Source organism: Sitophilus oryzae, unplaced genomic scaffold (genome assembly GCF_002938485.1).
Source record: "Sitophilus oryzae breed Bouriz unplaced genomic scaffold, Soryzae_2.0 scaffold_1500_pilon_pilon, whole genome shotgun sequence".
NCBI classification, from domain to species: Eukaryota; Metazoa; Arthropoda; class Insecta; order Coleoptera; family Curculionidae; genus Sitophilus; species Sitophilus oryzae.
In genome coordinates, this window is record NW_022146171.1 from 3,783,647 (window position 1) to 3,809,032 (window position 25,386).

Here is a 25,386-nt window from a genome sequence, read left to right on the forward strand (position 1 = left end):
AATGAAAAGAATACTTTTATTTTAAATGGCAATATCTTTAGAACTATTGTATCTATTGCAACGTAAGTTGGTAGGATTATATTTTAGACCTCGGCCAATTAAATGCCGTTTTCATAAAATTTCTAAGCCTTCTAGATTTCGCACAACAACAGTCAAGTTTTTGTTTTCTTATGGCCGCCATTTTGAATTTTTATACTATTAGATAGAGCAAAAAATAATCTACACGCTGGTATCTAATTTTTATTCATTAGGTATTATGTACATTCACTAAAAAAAAATAGATTTTTTAAAAAATCGCTCAAAAGATCAAGTCTGTCTTGGAAATCCAATTGACACGTTATATGACAGCAAGTTAATTTTTGTTTACTTTATTAAGTGTCAAATCTGGACACAAAAATTTATAGTAGATAGTGTAAAGTGTATTAACAGTCAACAATATGTTCACAAGAGAGGAAACACGAGATATGCATGATGCTTACTTAAAAATAATAGAAGTTCTATTTTAAATTTAAATGTTTTAATAGAAATTCTACTTTAATTTTAAATGTTCTAAATTCTATAATAGAAAAAATTAACTTTAAATTTAAATGTGTACAAAGTTTACAGTTTTTTTACATGCTGGTGATCACGAGAGAAGATTACAATTTTGCAAATGGTTTCGGGAATGTGTTCAAGAGAGCCCCCTTTTTTCTACAAAAATATTATGGACCGATGAATCTTTATTTACAAATTCTGGTACATTGAACAGAAAAAAATCACATTATTATGCAAAAGAAAATCCTCATTTAATTATAGAAACCAGACCACAAATAAGATATTCTTTGAACGTCTGGGTTGGCATTCTTGACAATAAAATTTTAGGCTCTGTATTGACCTGTATTGAATTCTACTACATAATTTTTGTGCATCCAGATTTGACACTTAATGGAGTAAACAAAAAATAACTTGCCGACATATAAAGTGTCAATTGGATTTCCAAGGCAGACTTGATCTTCAGCGAATTTTGAAAAATTCTATTTTTTTGGTGAATTTACATAATAATGAATAAAAATTAGATACCACCGTATAAACTTTTTTTCGTTCTATCTAACAGTATAAAAATGCAAAATGGCGGCCATAAGAAAACAAAAACTTGACTATTGTTGTGCGAAATCTAGAAGGCTTAGAAATTTTATGAAAACGGCATTTAATTGGCCGAGGTCAAAAATACAAACTTACCAACTTACGTTGCAATAAATACAATAGTTCTAAAGATATTGTCATTTAAAATAAACGTATTATTTTTATTTTTTTGACATAAATCCGAAACTAATCAAGATACCGGGGTTTTCTTCATAGGTGTTTGTCAAACATCTAATTACGCAACTTTTGTCCCATTTAACCGAATTCGTATCACTCGTAGTTTCAGAGATGGCAATGTTGAGCATCGAAATTGTCACCACCCTGTATAGTACATTATTTTTATTTGGAATACTCTGCATTGTTCACATGCCATTTTTTATTTACTGGAACTTTGGTTAAAAAGAGTATGTCGGAAAATTGGTTACAACCTGGAGTGAATTAGCTTTATTTTCCTATAAAGAAAAGTCAAAAAATTGACCTCATTTGCTAAATTTTATCGATCGATAATTTGTTTTGACAGCAGTACCAATCACTAATCCTAAAATACTCTAATATATTATTGGCAACTATTTCAATTATTGTTGATCGCTCTGTATATCCGTTGATACCAAAAGTGTTTAATATTTTTATTAAATAAATAACTATATTCTAAAAATTGAAATTCTATATTACAGAAAAACTATATTCTACATCGCAGTGGAAAAAAACTAGTTTAGGTTTAATATATATACTGACCTATAGCGGGTTTCATTAACAATTAGTCTACTTTAAACTAATTGAACTAAAAGAGGAGCACTTACAAGCATTGATGGTATGAAGTGGAATGGACTCAATCAAACCAGATACGGTACTTTGAATAGAAACCTCTGATAAGCGTCTAGGTTGAGCTTGATCGTTAAACATTTGAGGGTTAGTTTGTAAAATTTCCACTAGAAAAACAGACACAACAGGCGGTTAGTGGTTTTACATATATTTAAATGGTTTAACTACATGCCATGCTAACATTTCTAATAAACATTCAACAAAAATTCTAGTCTTACCGAGATCGAAGTTAATTGATTCATAACGCACCTCTTAAAGGAATAAATAAACATAGAGGGCTTTTAAATATGAGCGTCATGCCAAATGCGATCGCCTTCTCTCTTGAGATAGACGCGCCAGTGCTAGAGACATAAAACGCTTAGGAGACGATGCCCGTAGCCTTTTTTTAGCGTTTTTGTTTATATATTGTAATGTTGCCACGTTAATTGTTAATTTATAATTATAGTTGCTCAATAAACTGACCATTGTCTGTATGACGATTTGGTAGGATACATCTTGTAAAACAATCTAACATAGTATCGCGTCCTATTAGTGTTGCCAACTTTCCGAAATAAAATTTCCCACGAAGATGGTCAAAAACATAATTGAGATAATAAGCTTAATTATAATATTGATAATAAACTGATCCGACGAAGCGAATGAATTAAACGAGCCAGGGAAGATTTCGACAGACTACATACAAAAAATTACAGGATAGACAATTTGCTTGTGAATTAAAATGACAGACACAACTGTCACCGTTATGGATCTTCTCGCTGGACAGACTATAACCGTCTAGGCGGTCAACACGCTGAGTTAAAGCGAAATTTTGTCTTTACCGAGTTATCATTATAAAGGGTTCAATTTACTCAGTTTGCTGAATGCGTATACGATAACTATTTTTTTACGAATAATACATGAACTTGAATTCATGTCTTCCCTTTTCACTCCGAATCACGAAACTTCCCACGAATCGGGATATTTTCCACGAGTTGGCATCTCTGTCACTAATAAAGCCGGTCTGTTTTTTAAAACGATTTGTTTATACAACTGTTATTTAGAAATAATAGTTTAAATAATAGTTATTTGGAAATAACAGTTATTATCCTTAAAAAAATAAAATAACAGTGCACTAGCAGCAACAATTCACAAGTCAACTTCAAACATTCCAACTGTTTTTTTTAAGAATAACAGTTCATTTGATATTTAGAAATAAGTTCCAACTATTATTTGGAAATGCTCTTTAGAAATACCAGTTTATCTGTTATTTAGAAATATCAGTTCCAACTGTTATTTAGAAATAGTTTTGCCCATCGCTCTTCCTTAACAATCTGTCCCTGTTTTTCCTTTTACTTTAATATAGCCATGTTGTAATTGGATACAAACCAATGTTATTCATATATTAGGACGCCTCTATATTTACTTATTTTACTGAGGTGCATAGAATCAAACGAGTATTTTGTTATGTTGTTATGCATATCAATGATCAAAAAATTGCCAAAAATTTTATCGCAAGTTCAGCTACCAAAATAATTTAGATTTAGGCTTCAGAACTACAAAAAAAGCTACTAGAAAACATCTAACTACTGTTTCTAATAAATTTAGTAGAATTAAATACTTTTTTACTTACGTAAGTGATAGGGTTGACCATTTCCTAGTGGATATTTGGCATACCTTGGAACGTTGACAGGAGGTAAGATTGAAAATCGGGCAGAAATCAATGGTTCCAATCTAGAAGCTACGGGATCGGTTGGATGGAACAAATTGTAAACTTGAAGACAATATGGACGGGTTATGTTGCCTGTAACGATAAACAAATGTTACTAGTAGAAATGACCTTAACAGACGGTCGCTGGTTACTTTTAGCAGCGACTTAAGTCACCGGGACCGTTGGGACTCACCGATACAAAATACCGCTCGTCTTAATCAGAGTAAGTAAACCGACACTTACTCTGTCTTCCTCTGACGATTCCATTTGCAACTTGCGCTACGAGCCGAAACGGTGACCGGGTGTATCGATATATGGTGCCAGCGACCGCTGGATAATTTTTACTTCTTTTATACTGATGTATTACATTTTATATGATTCCAAGAATAGGCTGTGATAGTAGATCCAAGAATTAGTGAGTTATAAAAATTAAATGAAGAATAAATAAATAAATCATATAATACGCTCCCCTGCATTTTGCAATACATCGCCTGTCCCACATTTTACCGTTGGGCTCTGTTTGCGCCAAGATTCGATGCGGCGACCAGGGACCGGTGACCATAGCGGAGTCACCGTCGGCGTCGATAGTTTTTTTGTTCATCGCAACGACTTTTTCAACGCTGCTTGCCGGAGAAATAGCTCGCTGGTATTACCGGTGACTAAGAACTCACCGGTACAAAAAATATCGCTCATCTCTAGTTACTACAGTCTAATCCAACGAGAAAACACAGGTCAATGACGGTTCTTGTCTAATATTTTAATTCAAACGTAGATTGCTTGTCCTGTCTTTTTAAGATACTTTCTGCGTTTCTCTGAGTTTGTTTTATGTAATTTCTTATTCATTATATAATTGATTTTATACAAAGTGTATAAATCTGAACAAAAAAGTGCCAAGAGGCTTCAAAAAGTTACCTACCTGATTTTTCATCAGGTGTAGCTATCTTTCTATAGGCCAGCACCAAAGCGAGGGGACTACCAAACATGAAGAAATCACTAACGTCAAACTCAAGTTTGATTTGTGAGTAGTCACAAGTTGAGGAGGATCTTCTCCTAGGGGGCGGAGCAGTCAGAAATGTATCCATATTCGTATAATCGTCTAAGAAAAATTACGTAGAAACAAAAAAAATAACAATAAATATAATAATACAACCAAACCATTTCCGTTTAATCATCTCATATAGTCTGTACAATGATCGTTCAACGTTATGTCATCATTATTTATCAAGATTCGATATCTCGTTACGGTATTAGTAATTGAAGGCGTTCCGATTTTATTAGTTTCAAGTACGTACGTATGGTCCCGATTCATTATCGTTTTGTTTCAATTTACTGCATTTATAATTTCCACATACCAGTTTTAGTCATAATGCCGTAACGATGTCTACAATATATTTCATACCGTTTTCACGTAATAGAAAGAATAGGACAATGTATGACGTAAGGTTGACTGATGATTGTATAGATTTTACTAAAGTATTTTTCAAAATGTAACAATAAATGATTTAGATAAGTCATTCAGTATGTTGAAACGTTGTTAGAAACGTGTATTTTTTACTGCCAATTTTTGAGTATATTTTTTATAATTATTTATTTAATATGTAACAATCAAATAATATATCAGAATATTGATGATTTGTACAAGAAAATAAGTATTATACCTTTGTGATCATTATCCAACATACTATTTTCGCTGCCATGTCTAGACGTGTATTTGTTATTTCTGCACAAAGCGTCATAACCTAATATAGAACCCAACGAGTCGGCAACGAAGCAAACTTGACCAGAAAACCCATTGCCTTCTTCTGATCTCAGAAACTCTGAAAAAAATCTTCATTTTTGTTTCAGTTTATCACAAAATTTAGTAAGTAAATTAAGTCTGAAAAAAAAACACTTTTTCAGATATTTTGAGAACTGTTATTCCGATTTGAATGACATTTTTGGTGTCTATGTTTTGATAAGTGATCTAACATTTGACTTTCACAAAAATCAAGAAAAAGTACGGAAACGGTAAAAATTACCCCCACCCCTACATAAATTTTAGTATAAATATTTTCCAACCCCACCGACACGCGACGGCCGATTTTCTTTTCGTAAAATTGCCTCTCTAGTATTTGCTACATTTTTTGTCTCGTCAAAAAAAACGCCACCGTGCATACTTTTTAAGGAAATAAATTATTTTTCCAAAGCTGACTTCTAAAAAATGTTTTTGTCACATCAACCTATGGAGGCGCATAAAATATATTATGTTGTAATAATCTAGTTGGCGAAAATATGGAATTTTATGTTAGTATCACAAATTATAGTTGACAATAAGCATCATAAAAAGCTTAAAAAAATGAACAATTTTTAAATTAATTAACTTTCAGGTTTATTTTTGATTGATGCCCTCTAACGGACAAACGAAGCATTTTTGTATAAAGGTAAATTATATGCAATTAACTTATTTTGATCCAAAAAATACGCAGTATGTCCACGGAATATTGGAACTCTCTGTATATTTTGTAGGTCCGCTTTGAAAAAATAAATTCTCAAATTTTTTTTTCACAAAAACTATGCGACATGGTGTTTTTTACAAGAGACAAAAAATGTAGTAAATACTAGGGGAACAATTTACGAAAAGAAAATCTGTCGTCAAAGGTGTTGGAAAATATTTATACTAAAATTTATAGAGAGGTGAGGGTAGTTTTCACCCTTACCGTACTTTTTCTTAATTTTTGTAAAAGCCAAATGTTAAAGCACTTAGCAAAATATAGACACCCAAAATCTCATTCAAATCGGAATAACGGTTCTTAAAATATTTGAAAAAGTGTGTTTATTTTTTTAAAGTTTGATGCCCTCTAGCGACAAACGGAGCACTTTTGTATAGAGGTAAATTGTGTCCAATGAACTTATTTTGATTCCAAAAATACGTAGTAGTTCTATGTCTAATATTGGGACACCCTGTATATTAAAGGATATTATTTATGTAAGTATGAAAACAATAAAACAAGAAAAGAAGTAAAAATAAAAGCTTTAAGTAGATTTATTTAAAATGTCAAAATACCAAAGCTTTCATATTTAAGAAGTATCCAGTGGAGAATAATACCAAAGAGTAGATAAGACAAGAGACGACAGTGAACAAAGAAGTCGAATTTCGCGAGAGAGACGCAGATATATTAAAATTTAAAGGTCCCATCAAGTCCTATTTTGTCTGTTGCCAAGTATATTTCTTCGAAAAATAAACAAGATTTTCTGAAAATAAATTAATAATATAAGAAGGATATAAGTAACGTATGTTAATACGGAAATGTAAATTTTTAGTTTAGGTTGGTTTAGGTTATTTTTTTGCAATGTACTGATAATATAAAAGAAACAGAATGACTAAGTTGATCGATTTCAAAGATAAACAGATAAAATCTGAAAATCTGACAACGGCGTATTTTATTTATGCTAACCTATGATTTTAGGACGCTAATCAGCTGTGCTAATCAGGCTTAAACATAAACAAATCTTTTTAAAGTGTGTTTTCAGAGTTTTTCGATATATTATCGTTTTGTGAGTTTTTAAGGTTTAATTTTAGTATCGTTTTTGTTGCGTACTAATTTGTAATTATTGTTAAATATGAATACTGAACAGGACCAGAGTAGCAAAAAAAGACGAATACCGGTGGCAATGTGTGTGCTTATAAAGACTGCAAAAATAGGTCTTATTCTTCGACAAACATAATATTTCACTCTTTTCCAAAGGATCCTGAATAGTATTTTTATAGAAATATACTATATAATTATGTTATTAAACTAAATGTAATCCATAGATCGAAGACATGGTTAGAAGCTTGTAATATATTTTTACAAAAAAAATTGAGCAACTCTATTTTTTTGTACATAAACTCCACATTGTGATATTACACTTGTTCAAGTCCATATGTAAAAAAATACACTTAAATAAAACATTTCTTACAAATCGACTTGGTGACTATCTTGTTTACCAACGATATACAAAATATTGCTTTTATTATATTAAATATGTTTCTAATTATAATTTATTTTATATAATATTTAGAAAATCATTTTTTTTCGTTACTATTTATTTCTTTACCCATACAGTAACTATTTATAAGCTATATAAGGCAAGTTTTAATAATAGACTATTTCAAATTTCCCGCGAAAAAATTACGAAAATTTAAAGGGACAAGCGAGAGGAGGTCACTCTCCCCACCACTCAAACATGAAAGGTACCGCCCGAACTGTCGTCTCTTGTCTTATCTACTCTTTGATAATACGCAAATAACAAATTTAATATGACATCTCTGTATCGGCGGATAAAATTATTTAAAGATAGCCCGTCTAACCTTGGAAAACATTATTGAATTTACCATGAAAATGTTGATGATATTGATTGATTTTTTTGTATAAAACATAAAAACGAAAAAGAAAATTAGAGAAATTATTATATTTAGCTTTATTTACCTTGATAAGCAGTATTAGATGCATTGATTGTCCGTGATACAGCTTCCTGATGATCAGAATTAGCAGTAGCTAAAATAGGAATAGCCCCAATGGGAATTGAGTCATGTGTCACTTGGGGCACGTCTACGCATGACGGAGACACGTCAAAACTATAAGGGCTAAGACTAAAAAAAACATAACTTGCGTTATACCAAAGAATTCAATTAAATGACTAATGATTTGCTTACCTAGATAATATACCTAAACTCTCTGTACATATTGATGGACACGACACTAATCTTATTGCTATATGCCCCACCAATGATGGATAGTGCTGCCGCATCACCGACTCGAACGCACCCTTGAATGTGGTGACGTCAGACTTCTTGGCTGCCATATCAACGTTTGCGTCTGAACAAAAAAAAGTAAATATTAGTACAAAATTGCAGTACAATGATTTCCGTAAATGACAACAAAAAGTTCAATTTCCAAACGGATTATCATTGGGTTCATCGACGCCATGAGCCATCCTGTATCTCTTACCGTTTCCGAGATCTCAGTGATGAGAGCCGAATTTGAAACACCCGGTATAAATAGTTCTGTTTCCTATAAACAATTATGCTTAACTTAAAAAAATTGTGTGTGCACTATGTGCGTATATTTGAAGTGAAACTTCTTCCTACTTCCGTCTGTTTGTCTGTCGCGTTCTGAGTTGGTTCCAATTCAATCCCGTTCCAATCGACCCATAATTAAGAAAAATCCTGATAATTTCGTCCATTTAGGGGTATCGTGCATCGGTTCGAAACGTCGAGGGCGCCATACGGTAGCCCAATTACGCCGAAATCGTCCCACATTTTTCTTCAATATCGAATCGTTAGTCCCACCCTGATGAAGATGTAAACGAAACGTCGCGTCGTATCCAACTTTGCAGGGTTGGACCGTGTGCACCGTCGCTTACATTGCTTACCCCCAAATTTGGTCGCGATCGGACGACATCAACTCTTGACGTTTCTTACGTCAAAACCAACTGTCATAGTAACACGTGTCGTACACGGTCAAGTTGGCCTTGGTCCAATCTATCGACATACCGAATTTCATTTGAATCGGACGATTCAAGACGACAAATCACCGCAGTTAAGCGACGTTAGACGATGCAAGTGGATGGACGCGTGACCGTTTGAAAAAGCTGTCGTGTTCCACGGTAAAAGTGTAAAATCTACCGACACACAATGCTTGAGGCCGGATGAGACCGGATATCTCGTAAGTAAGAGTCGATTAGGCCAAGTCGGTAGGACATTGACTATGATATGTCCGAGGACCGTGGTTCGGATTACGCGTAAACAAAGTAGGCCCCGTCCAGATTACCCTTAGCGGCAAACAAGCCTTAGACGTTAAACACTTTTTTTTAAGTAATTTACTACTCACCTAGTACGCTACCCGCATGAAGAACTAAAATTAATACTGTGGTGTTGCATGGAACCTGAGAGTTCATGGCACTAGGGGAGTCTGGCCTAGAAGCGTCTAGAGAGTTAACTTTGCCCCTTTGCAGTACCTTACGCATCCCCCGTTCACTAGCAACCCTTTGAAGGAATGTTGAAGAAAATATACTGTCATCTGTTTCATCTGGAATTATTATAAAAATGTACATTGTATGTTTCGGATTTAAATTACAAGAATTTACCATTTTTAATGTTGTCTACAATAGTAGGGGATGTAGAGTCTAGATCTTCCTCAGTTAGAAGATCTAAGGAGCTCCATTTTGCCAAAGATGAAGAATCTAAAAAATTTCTATAATTTTATTTTTATTAGGGTACGATCAACAATGATTGAAATAGTTGGCAAATTTGGTACTGATATACAGGGTGTCCCAGATTGAGCGTGCATTAGAAGTTTCCAGAGAAGTACAACAGCTAGCTCGGAGATTTTTTGCACATCATAGTTTCACAACGAGATCTATCGATTAAAAATATTTTCAATATAGCGGCACTACCGGAAATACCGGAAGTTGACAGCAACTTTCCTATTTTAAATGGGTATCCTCGTTTTTTATTGCACACTTAAATTCTCTGTAAAATTATATGAATTTTGAAATCAAACACTCTATACTTCACAACCGTTTTTGAGAAAAAATATTTAAAATTTTTGGAGGAAAAAGACTGCCTGTCAAAAAAATCGGTATAGCCTAAACTACAAATTTAGTGATTACCACAGCCACTGTGGCATAAAGAGAGGACATGTGGCTATTTATTTTAAAAATTAAATTGTTCAAATGTCATATAATATTGGCCGTAGCTGTCATGGAATTGAGCGATTAAAAAATTATCATAAATCATTTTTTTTTCAAATGGAAACCTACTTTTTTTATTTCACTAGTGAAAATGTTTTTTAATTCGTTACTTTTTGATTATACATGTTCCTATATCTAAAATAAATCGTTTTTAAGTTATTTAAGATTTAGTTGTAAAGCGTAATTTTTCTTGATTTTATGTAGCTTCCTTTAACATTAAATGTCAAACCATCAGACAATTTATTTCCTCCTGTCAAAAAAATTATTACTTGAATTTCGTATATTATAAATAAATACTGCTGGTAAAACTTTATAAAGTGTATTTATAAAAATATATCTCGTATTTTGTACTAATGCCAATATGTCATGGCCAGATATACTTTTACATCGCGTGACATTTAAAGTCATAAGCTACTGGTTGAAAAACAAAAAAATATACCCTTTAAAACTAAATCTTAAATAACTTAAAGACGATTTATTTTAGGTATAGGAACATGTATACTCAAAAAGTAATGAATTAAAAAACCTTTTCACTAGTGAAATAAAAAATGTGGGTTTCCATTTGAAAAAAGTGATTTATAATAATTTTTTAATCGCTCAATTCCATGACAGCTACGACCAATATTATATGACATTTGAACAATTTAATTTTTCACATGTCTGCTCTTTATGCCACAGTTGCTGTGATAATCACTAAATTTGTAGTTTAGGCTATACCGATTTTTTTGACAGGCAGTTTTTCTCCTCCAAAAATTTTAAATATTTTTTTTCTCAAAAACGGTTAATGTTAGATATAGAGTGTTTGATATCAAAATTCATAAAATTTTACAGAGAATTTATGTATGTAATAAAAAATGGGGGTACCCATTTAAAATAATTAAGTTGCTGTCAACTTTCGGTATTTCCGGAAGTGCCGCCATATTGAAAATATTTTTAATCGACAGATCTCGTTGTGAAACAGTGATGTGCAAAATATCTCCAATCTAGATACTGTAGTTCTCTAGAAACTTCTAATGCACACTCAGCCTGGGACACCCTGTATAGGGTACTGATATTAAACAAATTATAAATGTAGAATTTCGTACTACTAAATTCAAATGTATTTTATTGAATATTGGATACCTTCTAACAAACATTTTTTGGAATAAACTATAGTTTATGATACCTTAATTATTAGTATGCTTATAGAGGAGCTCATAAACTAACCTATATTTCTTAATACATTTATTTAATAATTAAATTAGAGAACTTCCAGATTAAATCCATTTATTTCTGATCTTGTTTTGATTAGTCTCACATTATTATTGAAAACTAATTTAAATATCGTCAAAAAATTAATCATATTCAAATCTTGGTTTGTTGTGACGCTAGTGATAACTGATAACAACCGATAAATATTCGAATTTCTTATATTTATTGCCAACCAAACAAGAAAAGAAGCAAAATCAAAATAGCCAACTATTTATAATTAATAACCTAATATACATTACCTGAATTTTTTGATTGCATGATAATTTAATGGTAATTTTTTGGAAATAGATATTTGCTGATATCTAATAAGTTACTAATTGATTAACCTAAAAACAACTTAAAATTGGCTTACCTTCACAATCAAAAAATTCTTCATCAGAAGGGGACTCAGAATCTCTCCCCAGAGCCTCTATCCTCCAATTGGCCACTTGCAAGTCAAAACTTTTGACAGAAGCCGAACTGGGGGAGTGCAAGTTGCGCGACTGCTGCCATTTTTCGTCTCTTCTGAAAAACCGACTGTCAAAAAAAGATATACAGGGACATAAAAAATAAAATGTACTTGATGGTTAAAGTCATGTGCTCCTCTTCTGAAACATCTCCGTCAGAACTTGCAGCGGTTTGTATGGTTGGAACGTTAGAAGTTTTGGTTAGGAGGGGACTATCTTCTGATACTTCTATACTGCCTAAAGTTGCTGCTAAAGTTTTACAAGGATCTTCTTTTGCTGTGCTACTATTCAGGTTGTCGTCCTCATCTAGAAATGTAATAATAAAAATATTTCCCACCGTACGTGTCTCTACTTTGTAGAGATTGCTTTTTAAATATAGAATATTTAAAAATATTGAAGTTTGATTTTTTCTAAAGCAAGATTCCATTGCAAAACTTTTGCTATCAAAGTGAATCACTCCAAGTAAAATCATTCTTGTTTACATATTTTTGATATAGTTCGCTGTTTTCCACTGCCACTGTTCTCTATTTCGTGTCTCTGTAAAGGTACAAGGAAACTTTACGGACAAAGACATTGGCGCGAAGATCCATTTTCCAGGTTAATATCGATCTGGTACAGGGGGTAGGATATCTCGTTCGAGAAGAAATACAAATATCATAATGATAATAATGATGAATAGTTTAGTATTTATTAGTTTGAAGTAAAATATAATCTAAAACCACCAATAGTAAACCTAAAAAACTACGACAAAGATTCGACTGGTAATTGTGAAGTGAACTAAAAAATAAAGAAAACCTTTTCACTTTTCACTCAGTTTTTATAATAATAATAATTCTATATTTGTATTAACATAATACGGTCATTCCAACATTGTTGCAACATAACAGATTACAGTATGCTTACGCTTATGGTTTGTGAACCGATTTCGGAACGGTGATACACAGTCCAAATCAAAAAAAAATTGTATAGACTAAATGTCAAATTTAGTGATTACCACAGCCACTGCAACAAAAAAAGAAGACATGTGGCTAACTATTTCAAAAATTAAATTGTTTCAATGTCATATAATATTGGCCGTAGATGCCATGGAATTGAGAGATTAAAAAATTATCATAATGTATTTTTTTCAAATGAAAACCCTCTTTTTTATTTCACTAGTGAAAAGGTTTTTTAATTCATTACTTTTTGATTATACATGTTCCTATACCTAAAATAAATCATTCTTAAGTTAAGTTATAGAAGATTAAGTTTAAAGATTTAGTTAAAAAGATTAGTTTAAGTTTAGTTTAGATTAGATTCAGATTTAGTTTTAAAGCGTATTTTTTTCTTGATTTAATCTAGCTTCCTTTGACATTAAGTGACAAACCATCAGACAATTTATTTCCTTCTGTCAAAAAACTAATTATTTGAATTTCGTATATTATAAATACTGCTGCTAAAACTTTATAAAGTGAATTTATAAGAATACATCTCGTATTTTAGTAATATCTAATGGCAATATGACATGGCCAGATATAGTTTTACATCGCTTGACGTTTAAAGTCATAGGCTACTGGTTAAAAACCAGAAAAATATAGGCTTTAAAAATAAATCTTAAATAACTTAAAATCGATTTATTTTAGGTATAGGAACATGTCGTATAATCAAAAAATGAATTATAAAGTCTTTTCATTAATGAAATAAAAAAGTAGGTTTCCATTTGAAAAAAAATATTTATCATTGTTTTTTAATCTCTCAATTCAATGACACTGGCCGACTTACAATGGCCGTTATTATATGACATTCAAATAATTTAATTTTTGAAATAGATATCCACATGTCTTCTCTTTAGGTCCCAACGGCTGTGGTAATCACTAAATTTGACGTTTAGGCTATACAAATTTTTTTGACCGGCAGTTTTTTTCCTCCAAAAATTTTAAATATATTTTTTTTCAAAAACGGTTAATGTTAGGTATAAAGTGTTTGATATCAAAATTCATAAAATTTTACAGAGAATTTAAGTAAGTAATAAAAAATTGAGGTACCCACTTAAAATAAGAAAGTTGTTGTCAACTTCCGGTATTTCCGGAAGTGCCGCCATATTGAAAATATTTTTAATCGATAGATCTCATTGTGAAACAATGATGTGCAAAAAATCTCCGATCTAGATATTGTAGTTCTCTAGAAACTTATAATGCACGCTCAGCCTGGGACACCCTGTATATAAATTTGTACTTCATGTCAGCTGACTATTGTTTTTTTTAGTTGTTTGACCAAATAAAACCAGCGATGAAGAGGACAGTAATTTGAGTCTGTGGATACCACTGAAAACGATTTAGAAGTTTTGCGAAATGAATCAAAGGTAATTTCATAATTTAAATCCAACAAAATCAACAATTCATAATTTATATCGAAACTTAAATTAACAATGAAAAATTAGATTATGAATTTGACTCTAAAATTAGTTCACAAATCGTTCCAACCCGAATTTAGTGTTGGTATCGTAACAGTACAAATCCGATCCCGCGTTGGGATGAACCTAATGTACACACAGGTGTACTCTGGATGAATCATCGAAACGGGGAACGAGTCTTTCATCAAAAGTTGGTTGGGGGTGAAACTGTTTAGTCTCAATCTTTAGTCACTTTGGATGAAACCAAAATTCGAGGGAATACACACTTGTCACTTTGGACGATTGCTCCAAGGTAAATCATTAAAAGTTACAAATGTAAATGAGTGTCATGTTTCACTCTGCGTGCAATGATTTCGTTGTCGCACGGTATATACGAGTACTATTTCTCTTACCTATTTCGTCGTCTTCCACTTGTCCCATTTTCCTCTTGAGAGCTAATTGCGTCTGTTTCTCTATTTCCCTGATGTCTGCCATTGTCAGTCCATGCCATTCGTCTTGCCAGGCCCAAGCCTGACGATGAGCTCTAAGCATAGTCTTCCTAAGAGCTGGAATGGAAAATTATAAAAGCCTAATAAAACAAATCGAGAATTCAAATCAAGTATTTTGAAAAATAGGAAAATATTAGTCTTCAGTAAATAAAGCTCTCTGGCAAATTTGCTTGTCTATTACTTTCTTTGCTTTGTTTTGTTACTTTGCTCAGAATATGAAACAAATTTAACGTTTAAGTTCGTATAAACGGATAATTCCATATACAGGGTGTGTAGAACTTTTTGGTAGTGATGTAATTCGCTCGAATACTAAGAAGATGAAATAAATTGAAATTCTATTTTTATTTTAATGTGAAATACTCGATACCAAGCGAGCGAATTTGCTACATACTAGTACATCGCAGGTGGCAAATTTTATATCAGTATTTTTGGTAAAATATTTTCAAACAAGAGATGTTTTTTTATTCAGGCCGCATAGTTACCTATAAAACTATACAACGTTATGGTTAAGACGGTCGCAAACTTATACAATATTTGTCGAGGACATTTTTTATTTCAATTCGTTATGAACCCCTCTCCCACAGAATGAGTGGCAGAGGGGTTAATCACCGCGACCTTAAAGATCTATTGTGTCCCCCTTTCTTGAGTTATAACCCATCATACAGTATATAACTCATCATACATGGGGATTTTCCTGTTTTAGGGATGACAGGATATTTCCCCATTCCTCCACACCAAAATTAATATTTATAAGAGCTGCATCAGACCAATAATGACATATGGCAAAGAAATACGAGAGGAAACATAGAAAACCAAGAGCTGGTTAAAGGGTTGCTGAAATGAAGAATCTAAGAACCAATAAAAACGCATGGAAGAAAACAGGCTACCACGCATACCTCTTGAGAGAAAACCCATGGGTAAGAGACGGCCGGGAAGACCTCCAAAAAGATGGAAAGGCAGTTGCCGCAGTAGGCAGCCTATCTCCCAAGAACTCCTAGAGAGGCAACCTTAAAACTAACAGATCAACTAGATGTCAAATATGTAGAAGAAGAATAAGCTATCTCGTTTTTAAAATACAACAGAATTAATGACATTAGACTGATAACATTTAAATTAGTTTTATCTTCTTAAGAATCGACTTTAAATTTGGAGGTTCACACACACACACATGTGAACTTATTGAGAAACCGGAACTGTGAAGAAAAACAAAACCATGAGCGATTATAGATATATAATGCATGAAATTGAAGGTAAAATAATGAAATTTTAGTCTTTATATTATGACCTTTATAAATGCTTATATTAAACCCAGCTCCCTTTCTAGCAAAGTACACGCCCGAAAGGGTAATTTAATAATTCATATAGTTCCTTACCGACGTCGTGAATGAACTTTTCAATCTTCGTCTGCATGCCCCAGTATCTGAACTCTACCCTGCACAACTTGTAGGCGCACATCATAGCCCTGCCCTCGGGGGTGGGCTGCGCTTTGCCCTGAACGTCCTGCCAGTATTCTTCTACCCAATTTTCGGACAGAGGTCCCCTACCTGATTTTTCCGAAACGTAGAGCAAAGGGTCTTCATTTCGCACGTAGTCAGTTCCGTAGAGTTGATCACGCACGAAATCGATTATATCTGAGGAGAAAAATAACTTCAAAGTTCATTCTTGGAGTATAATAAAAAAGAAAGAAGTAGAACTACGAATTATACAGATTACAGATACAGAATTATACTTCAGACAAAATAATATTTCTTCAAAAAAGTCATATTTGTATTTCGCCACTGTAAGGAAATCTACAAAATAAAATAGAAACTTTTTGTAAACAATGCTGCGTTAATCCAAAGGAGACTAATTTGTCAGCCGTGGTTTACTAATAAATAAATTTGCCTAACCGACAAAAAATGCTTAATGTTTCGAGAAGTATAAAAAAAGCTTCCGTTGTCGGAAGCAAAAAAACACAAAGAACAAAAAAAACTATTTAAAATATCTAAATACAACTATTCAAGAACACTTTAGATTTTTTTCAATAGATACGTTAATAAAAAAAACCTTGACGTTCTGTTAAAATACGTTATTACGTCAACTGTTATTATGTTTTACTTGATACAAACACTTGACTGAACAAGTCCGACGCAGTGGCGTATCCACGGGGGGATAATGGCTTATACCGTATGATCGAAAAAAAACGGCGTCCAGTTGGCTTGGAAATGATGATCGATGACATTTCCCATATAATTTTACATATAAAATGACAGCGATCTTCACTTCATAGCCATCGTTGACGCCGTTTTTATTCGATCATACGGTATACGGTATACTCCCAGAAGGTCCAAATGCCCATCAAACTTACAAACATAAAAATATGATAATAGAGAATAAAAAATACTTCCAAATAAAAAATAAGTACATAATATGTGAAGCACAAAAACATTTTTAAAGGTTTTATGTATTTGCTGATAGAGGAGACAGAAAATGATAGCGAGTCTTATAATGACCTTTTAGATTTATTTATAGCTAACCTAAATATTATTTTAAAAACAGAAATTACATTGTGGCACATTTATCTAACTAGCCACCCCGATGTAACGTCAAACGCATTCAGAATTGTGCAACAGACAACCTTACTCTAACGTGTACCGAATGTTATTGATATTTTGTACAATACCAGTTTCCACAGCCACACCGGAAAGGGCATTTTCAACATTAAAGCGAATAAAGACGCATCTTCGAAATTGCACTTCTCAAAATAGACTTATGGACTGGCAATGATGCCTATTCATAAAAAGTTACCTATTTCGTAAAATGAAATTATAGATGAACTGGCAAAAAGACCTAGACAACTAGATTTTCCCTTATAAAAAGCCATTTTTAATTTAAAAAAATTACATTTATTCTCTATTATACCCCCTAAGGCTAAAATGTCTGGGTACGCCACTGGAGTACGACATAAAATACAACTTATGTGTAGAAAGAGCTTTAAAAGGCGTCAATTTAAATTGAAACATTGCAAATGCATGATGGACCGATGACGAAACAAGAAATTAATAACTTTGATCCAATAATCTGACCAGATTCACCTGACTTAAGGTAAGTTGATATGATGATGCCACACATAAGTGATGGCCTTCTCTTAAAGTGGTGCCGGTTTTACTCACCTACAATACGGTTTCTAAAATCGCTCCCTGTCAAATGAAAAACGTTATCCTGATGACCGTTGTCTGGAAAATAGTACGTTTCGATTTCTAAGTAAAACTTTTCCACGAAGGGACACGTGTATCTTGTTTTGGTGTATGGATATGCGTTCCAAGCTTCCTCTTCTACCATCAGGGCGGTTTTGGGTAAAATCCCTTTAATCCATCCTATAATGAAACAAATATTTAATTTTAAGGCTGTATTTTTGTAACAGGAATATTAATAAAAGAAAGAAGCTAAAAAAAGAAGTTCCTATTCAAACTGGTGATTTTAGCGACTTCAGTAATTGTTCAATGATTTCTTTCAAAATAAAAAAAAACAACAACAAAGGATTATATTAAGTATGTGGATCAAATTGTAAATAAACAAACGATTTGTTTACATATACAATGTATATGTTAGATTGTCTATATCTCAACACATAAAACATAAGATTAAGGTACAATTTACCTGGAAGATGACTTCCCACATGATAGATTTTCTTAGTGTACTGTCCCTGTCCACCAGGACCATCTTTGTAAGGTTCGTTTATTAAGATTTCAACACCGCTGCCTTGTCCACTACTTTCTTCGCGACTTTTTTTCTATTATAATTGAAAAATAAAAATAAAGCCTCAAAATAGTTATTTATGCAACTATAATAATATAATATTGTATAGTCTGTCCAACGAGTCAGGAAAGATTTTCACCGACGACATCCAAAAAATTACAGAAAATACAATTTACATGTGAATTAAACTAACGCAACTGTCCGTGTCCAGGATCCTCTCGTTGGAGAGACTAGGTAGGAAACAGACTAGTTTGTGTAACAAAATGAGTTTGGACGCAATGGACATGAGTTACATACACATAATAATGTGTTTCCTAACGTGGTGCATGCAATATTTAATTATATTTAATTTGAGTATGCAAGTCATCTAAAAAACATATGACACTATATCAAATTATTATAGTGACAACAAATTTACCTGTCGCTATGTTTTTAGATTTAAGATCTTCAGGAAATTCAAGAGTAATTACAGGGTGGTCCGAACTGTATTCCGGAAACTTCGGCATTATATTCTGCAGATAAAAACAATTAAAAAAGTTCGTATAAGCGTATGTCCTAAAATGCTTAGTTTCGGAGATACAGGGTGTAGAAGTTTCATTTTTATTTCGATTTTTTCCAAATAATTTCTGAAGTAACGTCAATATTTGGATAAAAATTGGCGTCTGGGAGTTTTTTGTCATGAGAAATTTGATTTTGATGTCAATATGACTCCTATTTGTAGGGGACGCACCTACATGTGTTTTAACTGTTTTGAAGAGCAATAACTTTTCGTTCGTACCTATATAAAACTACTGAGTAAAAAAATATATGTTTCCGTAACTTTCTACGTAGAAAATGTCTCTTAGTAAAAATCGCTACGAGCAACCGTTCTCGAGATATTTAGAATGGAAATAGTCAATACATGTCATTATTGACAAAAAAAAACACGTTGAGTAGATAGTTATTTGACTGAAATAATACATTTGGGAAATTTTAATTTTTTTTAATTAATCATAAATTTTTCTGCGAAGAAATTATGATAAAACAGCTTCTGTTGAACTTATGGCACAAAAATATTTCAAATTTATGATTTTAGTCTAATAACTATTTATTTAGTCAACATGTTTAATTTATGTCAATGATGACAGGTATTGATAATTTCGATTCCAAATATCTCAAGAACCATTACTCGTAGCGATTTTTTCCAAGAGACCTTTTTTACGCAAATGTATATTTTTCTATGCAGTAGTTTTATACAGGTACGGACTAAAAGTTATTACTCTTCAAATCAGTTAAAAAATATGTAGGTGGCGCCCTCTACAAGTAGAAATCATATTCACATTAAAATCAAATTACTCATGTCAAAAAACTCCCAGACACCAATTTTCATACAAATATTGACGTTACTTTAGAAATTATTTAGAAAACATCAAAATAAAAATGAAACTTCTACACCCTGTATCTCCGAAACTAAGCATTTTAGGACATATATCTATACGATTTTTTTTACTTATTTTTATCTGCAGAATATGCGGTCGAAGTTTTCGGAATACAGTTCGGACCACGCTGTATAATGGAAAGTGTGTAGTAAACTTTTATTCTTGAAACTGCTCCAAAGAGGTATTAAATTCATGCTATAATTTTTTAATTGTATATTTTATAATAAATGACCTAAAAAATGCTTTTTTGTCATACGCTCCCAAAAACAGCTATTTTACGGACTCATTTCAGTCCGTAAAATGTTTCTTTTTCGGCCTAGGCCGTAAAGGTCGTCATGGCAACCTTTATGGACTAAAATGTCTAAATTCGTTATTTGGTTGTTTTATTTTGTCATTCGAAATTTGTCACAAAATCACATAAAATTATACATATATTTATAATTAAATTATTAAATACTAACAATATCAAAAGCTAAGTTATTTGTTTAAAGTAAGTACCTAGGTACCTATTTAAAAGAGGCTTTTAAATTAAAATATTCTTAAATTACAGTCACAAACAAGACATAATCATGTGGTACATTTTTTGGCCTAAGACAAGCATATTTTCTATACAACTCAACTGGATTGACAACGTTCCCTTCGTTCACCACCGGAAACACTCTTTTGATATTAGTTTTTGTATCCGCAAGGGTAACTAAAAGGCAGCTGTTGTCTTTTTCTATGATGTCTTGCACTCGTAGAGAGTACAATTCTTCTCTTCTACATGCTCCACAAAGGCCAATGACAAGAGCTACCTAAAATCAAATACAATGGAATAAGAAACCATCTATATATTTTAAAAATCATTATCGCAAACTTACCTTAGTAAGTAAATAAGTTTCATCACTAGCCGTGGCCAAAAAATCACCGATCTCTTTTATGGACAAAACCTTAGACTTTTTAGGCTCGTAACCAACCGAATTCCTCTTCAAAAAAGCAATAAGTTTTGGAAATTTGTCAATATAAATATCTTCTTTAACACTTAAGTTGTGCTCTCAGCATGGAATATTTCGACCAAATTGACGATGGTTTGAATGTTTGTGACTGTAATTTAAGAATATTTTAATTTAAAAGCCTCTTTTAAATAGGTACCTAGGTACTTACTTTTTCGTGGAAATAATTTAGCAATACATCTTCATTTACAACGAATACGCCATTTTTGTCTTTCCATTCATTAAAAACATCATATTCTTTCTGGTAAATGGCACGAGACTTCACAGGAAGTAAATCCAACACGATTTCTTTGGCCTTATTAGCAATATGTTCGGGATTTTGGAACATTTTAAAATTGTTGATGAATTTGTGTGATTTTGTGACAAATTTCGAATGACATGTCAAAATGCGATGAAATAAACAAACTCGTTACTAAGATATGAATTTATAAGCCAACTTTTTCAAACATTATAATTTCAAATATGGAAAATTTGCAAATATGCGTTCTAAAAAACTGTAAAAAGCGTATGACAAAAAATAGTGTATGTAACACGTACCTAAATTATGTTTTTTAGGACTCATCTACTATTTCGGACTCGGCTAACGCCTCGTCCGCAAACAGTAATGATTCGTCCTAAAAAACATCATTTTAGGTACTAGTTACATAAATAGCTATTTTATGTTTATTAAGCGACTAGTGACGAATAATTTATTTCATCGCTATACTTACGAAAAAAAAAGATGTCTTAACTAGTTTAGCAAAATGAAACATCTTCCAAAACGTCAAAGGATTATGTCATTTACGTCTGGATTATGAAAAGTATTACTTTAAATGTCAAAATTAGAAAAAAAAAACAAAGGAAAAAACACTTTTTTATACAGGGTGGTCCGAACTGCATTCTGTAAACTTCGGCAGCACATTCTGACATTTCAAATTTATGATTTTAGTCTAATATCTATATTTATTCATCATGTTTAATTTATGTCAATGACTGATAATTTCTATTCCAAATATTTGGAGAACCATTACTCATATCGATTTTTATCAAGAATCCTTTTTTACGTAAAAAACGTTGTAAATTTATATTTTTTTACTCACTAGTTTTATACAGGTACGGACGAACAGTTATTACTCTTCAAAAATATGTAGATGGCGCCCTCTACAAGTAGGAGTTAAGTAGGAGTCATATTGACATCAAAATTAAAGTTCTCATGTCAAAAAACTCCCAGACACCAATTTACACCCAAATATTGACTTTACTTCATAGATTATTTGGAAAAAATCGAAATAAATATGAAACTTTTACACCCTGTATCTCCTTAACTAAGCATTTTATGACATAAGTTTATACGAACTTTTTTACTTATTTTTATCTGCAGAATATGATGCCGAAGTTTCCGGAATACAGGTACAACAACTATATATTGTTAGTTTTGCAAAGTATAGATAGATAATAGAGATTTATTATCTGTGATGGGATGCGTTTGCGATTTCTTATGTTAGTAGTAAAAACATAATTTCGCTTTTTAATTACATTTTTGTGTGGCTTACCGCTATCATATAAAGTTGAGCCACCCGGTACTCTTCGACTGTGAGCGGCAGCGGAATGCGGTACTCTTTGATGAGCATGGTGGGGCCCCGGGCCTGCCTACGGAGTCGTTAGGCCCGGGCCCTTGCTCGTCCTAAAACCCAGGGCCCAAAGGGTTCTGAAACAAAAACAGAATATGATCTAAAAATTCTTAATATTAGATACATTATAGCTGGTACTACATCTCTGGTTCTGGGCATTGGACTATTATTGGACCAACAGTACCAACACCAAATTTTAGTGAGTTATCAGTAGTACCTAGTAGTTTAGTAGCTTATCAGAAATATTTCTGTGTGCACCATCACCAATCACCAACGCAACTTTTTTAAAATCAAAAATAAATTTGAGTTTTATTCTTTTTATAATTTTTGTCACATTTTATTGAAAACATTTGAATATCATAATATAAAAAAGTGGTGTACACATAAGAATGAAAAAAAAATTGTTTTTAACAATTTTTAAGTAATGATTCTGGCAGGACTTAAGTTAAAAGGGCCCTACACAGAACAATTTGATCTGGATGTCAAATCGCACAGTTCAGATCTTAAGACTAAATCGATAGCGATCTTTTCACACTACACTTTCAGATTTTATAAAAGATATATTCGTCACTCTATAGTCTAGCACAGTTCCTACCAAATCTGTGATCTGTGCAGTTAAAAATATTTAGAATGTTGAAAGATCGCAGATCTCTCTTCAATGAGATCTTTATCGGAGCCGCCACTACTCCCTACACGTTGAGATTTGGACTGAATCGAATGACTATACAGTTCAAATCTCTCAGATATCGTGTAGGGCCCTTTTTAACTAACTAAATTTAGGTGTGGGTCCCAAGCCCAGAAGCTAGAGATAGAGTACATTGAAATTCTACCAGCCGCCGCCGCCGTACCCAACTTTGCAGGGTGGGACCCTGTGGACCGTCGCTCACATAGCCTACCCATAAAATTGGGTCGCGATAGGACATTAACTTTTGACGTTTCTTACGTCAAAACTAACTGTCACAGTGACACGTCGTACACGGAAAAGTTGGCCGTGGTCCAATTTATCGACATACCAAATTTCATTTAAATCGGACGGTTTTTTGAATTGATTCATTGATGATGGGGTTTCGTCAAAATATCATGAAAAAATGGGGATCGAAGAACCACATCTACATTCCGAGTTTCAGCCCCCTAGCTCACATACGGCCCGAGTTACACGGCGCGGCGCTCCATTGTTACCACTTTTCCTCTCGCGCCTCGTGTGTCACGGCCTTCAATTTTTACTCCCATAGCGCGTAAAAAAGTTTTATTCAAAAATGTTTGTAATTCGCTGAAGCATATATTAGCATTGAGAAATTCTCATATCATTGCATCGGCGCGACGTTTCGTTTAGATCTTCATCAGGGTGGGACTAAGGATTGAAGAAAAATGTGGGTCGATTTCGGTAAAATTGGGGACGGGGTACAGGATGACGCCCTCGACGTTTCGAACCGAGCGATGCCTCTAAATGGACGAAATCATCAGGATTTTTCTCTCTTAATTATGGGTCGATTGGAACCAAACTCGGCATGTGGGTAGAGGCACAGATTATATAGATTATAAACTTATCGTCAAAAGCATTGTTTTTCGTGGCTCCAATTTTCGGAGTCGCGCAATAGTTAGGTTACTAGTTTGCGCACAAGCACGCCCATTTATGGTCTCTAAAATTGTGCACAGCGTCTGACCGCACCTTGTCACAGGCCCAGTTACTACGCTGTTTAGACGGGAGTTTATTTTTGCGCACAAGAAAATTTACTCGTTTGCTCATCGTCATAAAAAACAATTTTCGTACCACGAATTAGGGACAAGATTTTTATCTGTATACTTATAGGATACCTAATCTGTGGTAGAGGTACCCCAATGGAGTCCACAGACGGACGGACAGGCAGACAGAAGTAAGAAGAAATTTCACTTTAAATATGCGCACACAGTGCAGATTTTTTTTTATATTTTTATTCAAATAATTTTTGTCCATTGCCAAAAATAAAGTGGTAGAAGATTAAACAATTTTACATTCAATTGTTGATATTTATATTATGAATGAACCGATTTTAATCAACATGGTATCGAAACAAAGTGCTTTTTTGCTCTTCTCGTGAAGCTATAAATTGTACCGTAATGACTCTGTTAGTGGTCTCTAGATGGCGTTGTGAATTGTCGAAATTTTCCAAGTAAGGATGCATTTCACAAAAAAATGTTACTAATACTTATATATCAGCCTTAATTTTGCAGTTTTGAAAGGGAATTGAAGGAAGGACAGTTGAGGGTTGGAACCTTTCATGTTAAACAGCAAAATAAAACACTAATTCACCACAATACACCAAAAAAAATTACTTTTGCACTGGATGCGCGTTTCCCTAACCATGGTAGCATCATCAGCAGATGATTAAAACTAAGTTAAACAAGGGTTAAGCTTAGTTAGACTCCAGTGCAAAAGTAAAAAGTAAAGTGTTTTGGTGTATTGTGGGGAGTTAATATTTTATTTTGTTATGAAGGGGAATTAATAGTGAAATAAAAAGTCCTGGTTCGCTATTAAAATAAGGAAATACATCTCGAATCCGAAAAGTCGGATTGAAAAATTAACAGTGCCGCTTTGTAAAAGAAAAAAAAGTGTCATTAGCAAGTGGAAATTATTTAATTTTTTCATTTTATTTAATCCTGAAATGTTAGGAAGGTTTAATTTTTTTTCAAAAATATACATGCGCATTTGAGAACTGTTCCTACTTA

At 32.9% G+C, this 25,386-nt stretch overlaps 1 protein-coding gene across 8 annotated transcripts in view; it reads right to left on the minus strand.

Moving 5' to 3' along the window:
- LOC115878170 (protein retinal degeneration B) overlaps positions 1–25,386 on the minus strand; it is a 62,596-nt gene that overhangs the window by 11,257 nt on the left and 25,953 nt on the right. For 6 of the 8 annotated variants that reach the window (XM_030894562.1, XM_030894564.1, XM_030894565.1 and 3 more), the window contains 15 exons: positions 22,603–22,757; positions 18,562–18,694; positions 18,075–18,278; positions 16,296–16,553; positions 14,827–14,979; positions 12,156–12,348; positions 11,949–12,112; positions 9,740–9,835; positions 9,484–9,681; positions 8,307–8,469; positions 8,080–8,243; positions 5,290–5,448; positions 4,548–4,727; positions 3,554–3,724; positions 1,923–2,051 (listed from right to left, as the gene is read on the minus strand). In XM_030894562.1, the coding sequence (XP_030750422.1) occupies positions 1,923–2,051; positions 3,554–3,724; positions 4,548–4,727; positions 5,290–5,448; positions 8,080–8,243; positions 8,307–8,469; positions 9,484–9,681; positions 9,740–9,835; positions 11,949–12,112; positions 12,156–12,348; positions 14,827–14,979; positions 16,296–16,553; positions 18,075–18,278; positions 18,562–18,694; positions 22,603–22,680 (2,443 nt within the window). In that variant the 5' untranslated portion in view covers positions 22,681–22,757. The remainder of the gene's footprint in view (positions 1–1,922; positions 2,052–3,553; positions 3,725–4,547; positions 4,728–5,289; positions 5,449–8,079; positions 8,244–8,306; positions 8,470–9,483; positions 9,682–9,739; positions 9,836–11,948; positions 12,113–12,155; positions 12,349–14,826; positions 14,980–16,295; positions 16,554–18,074; positions 18,279–18,561; positions 18,695–22,602; positions 22,758–25,386) is intronic. The other 2 variants (XM_030894567.1, XM_030894569.1) reach the window with 2 other exon arrangements.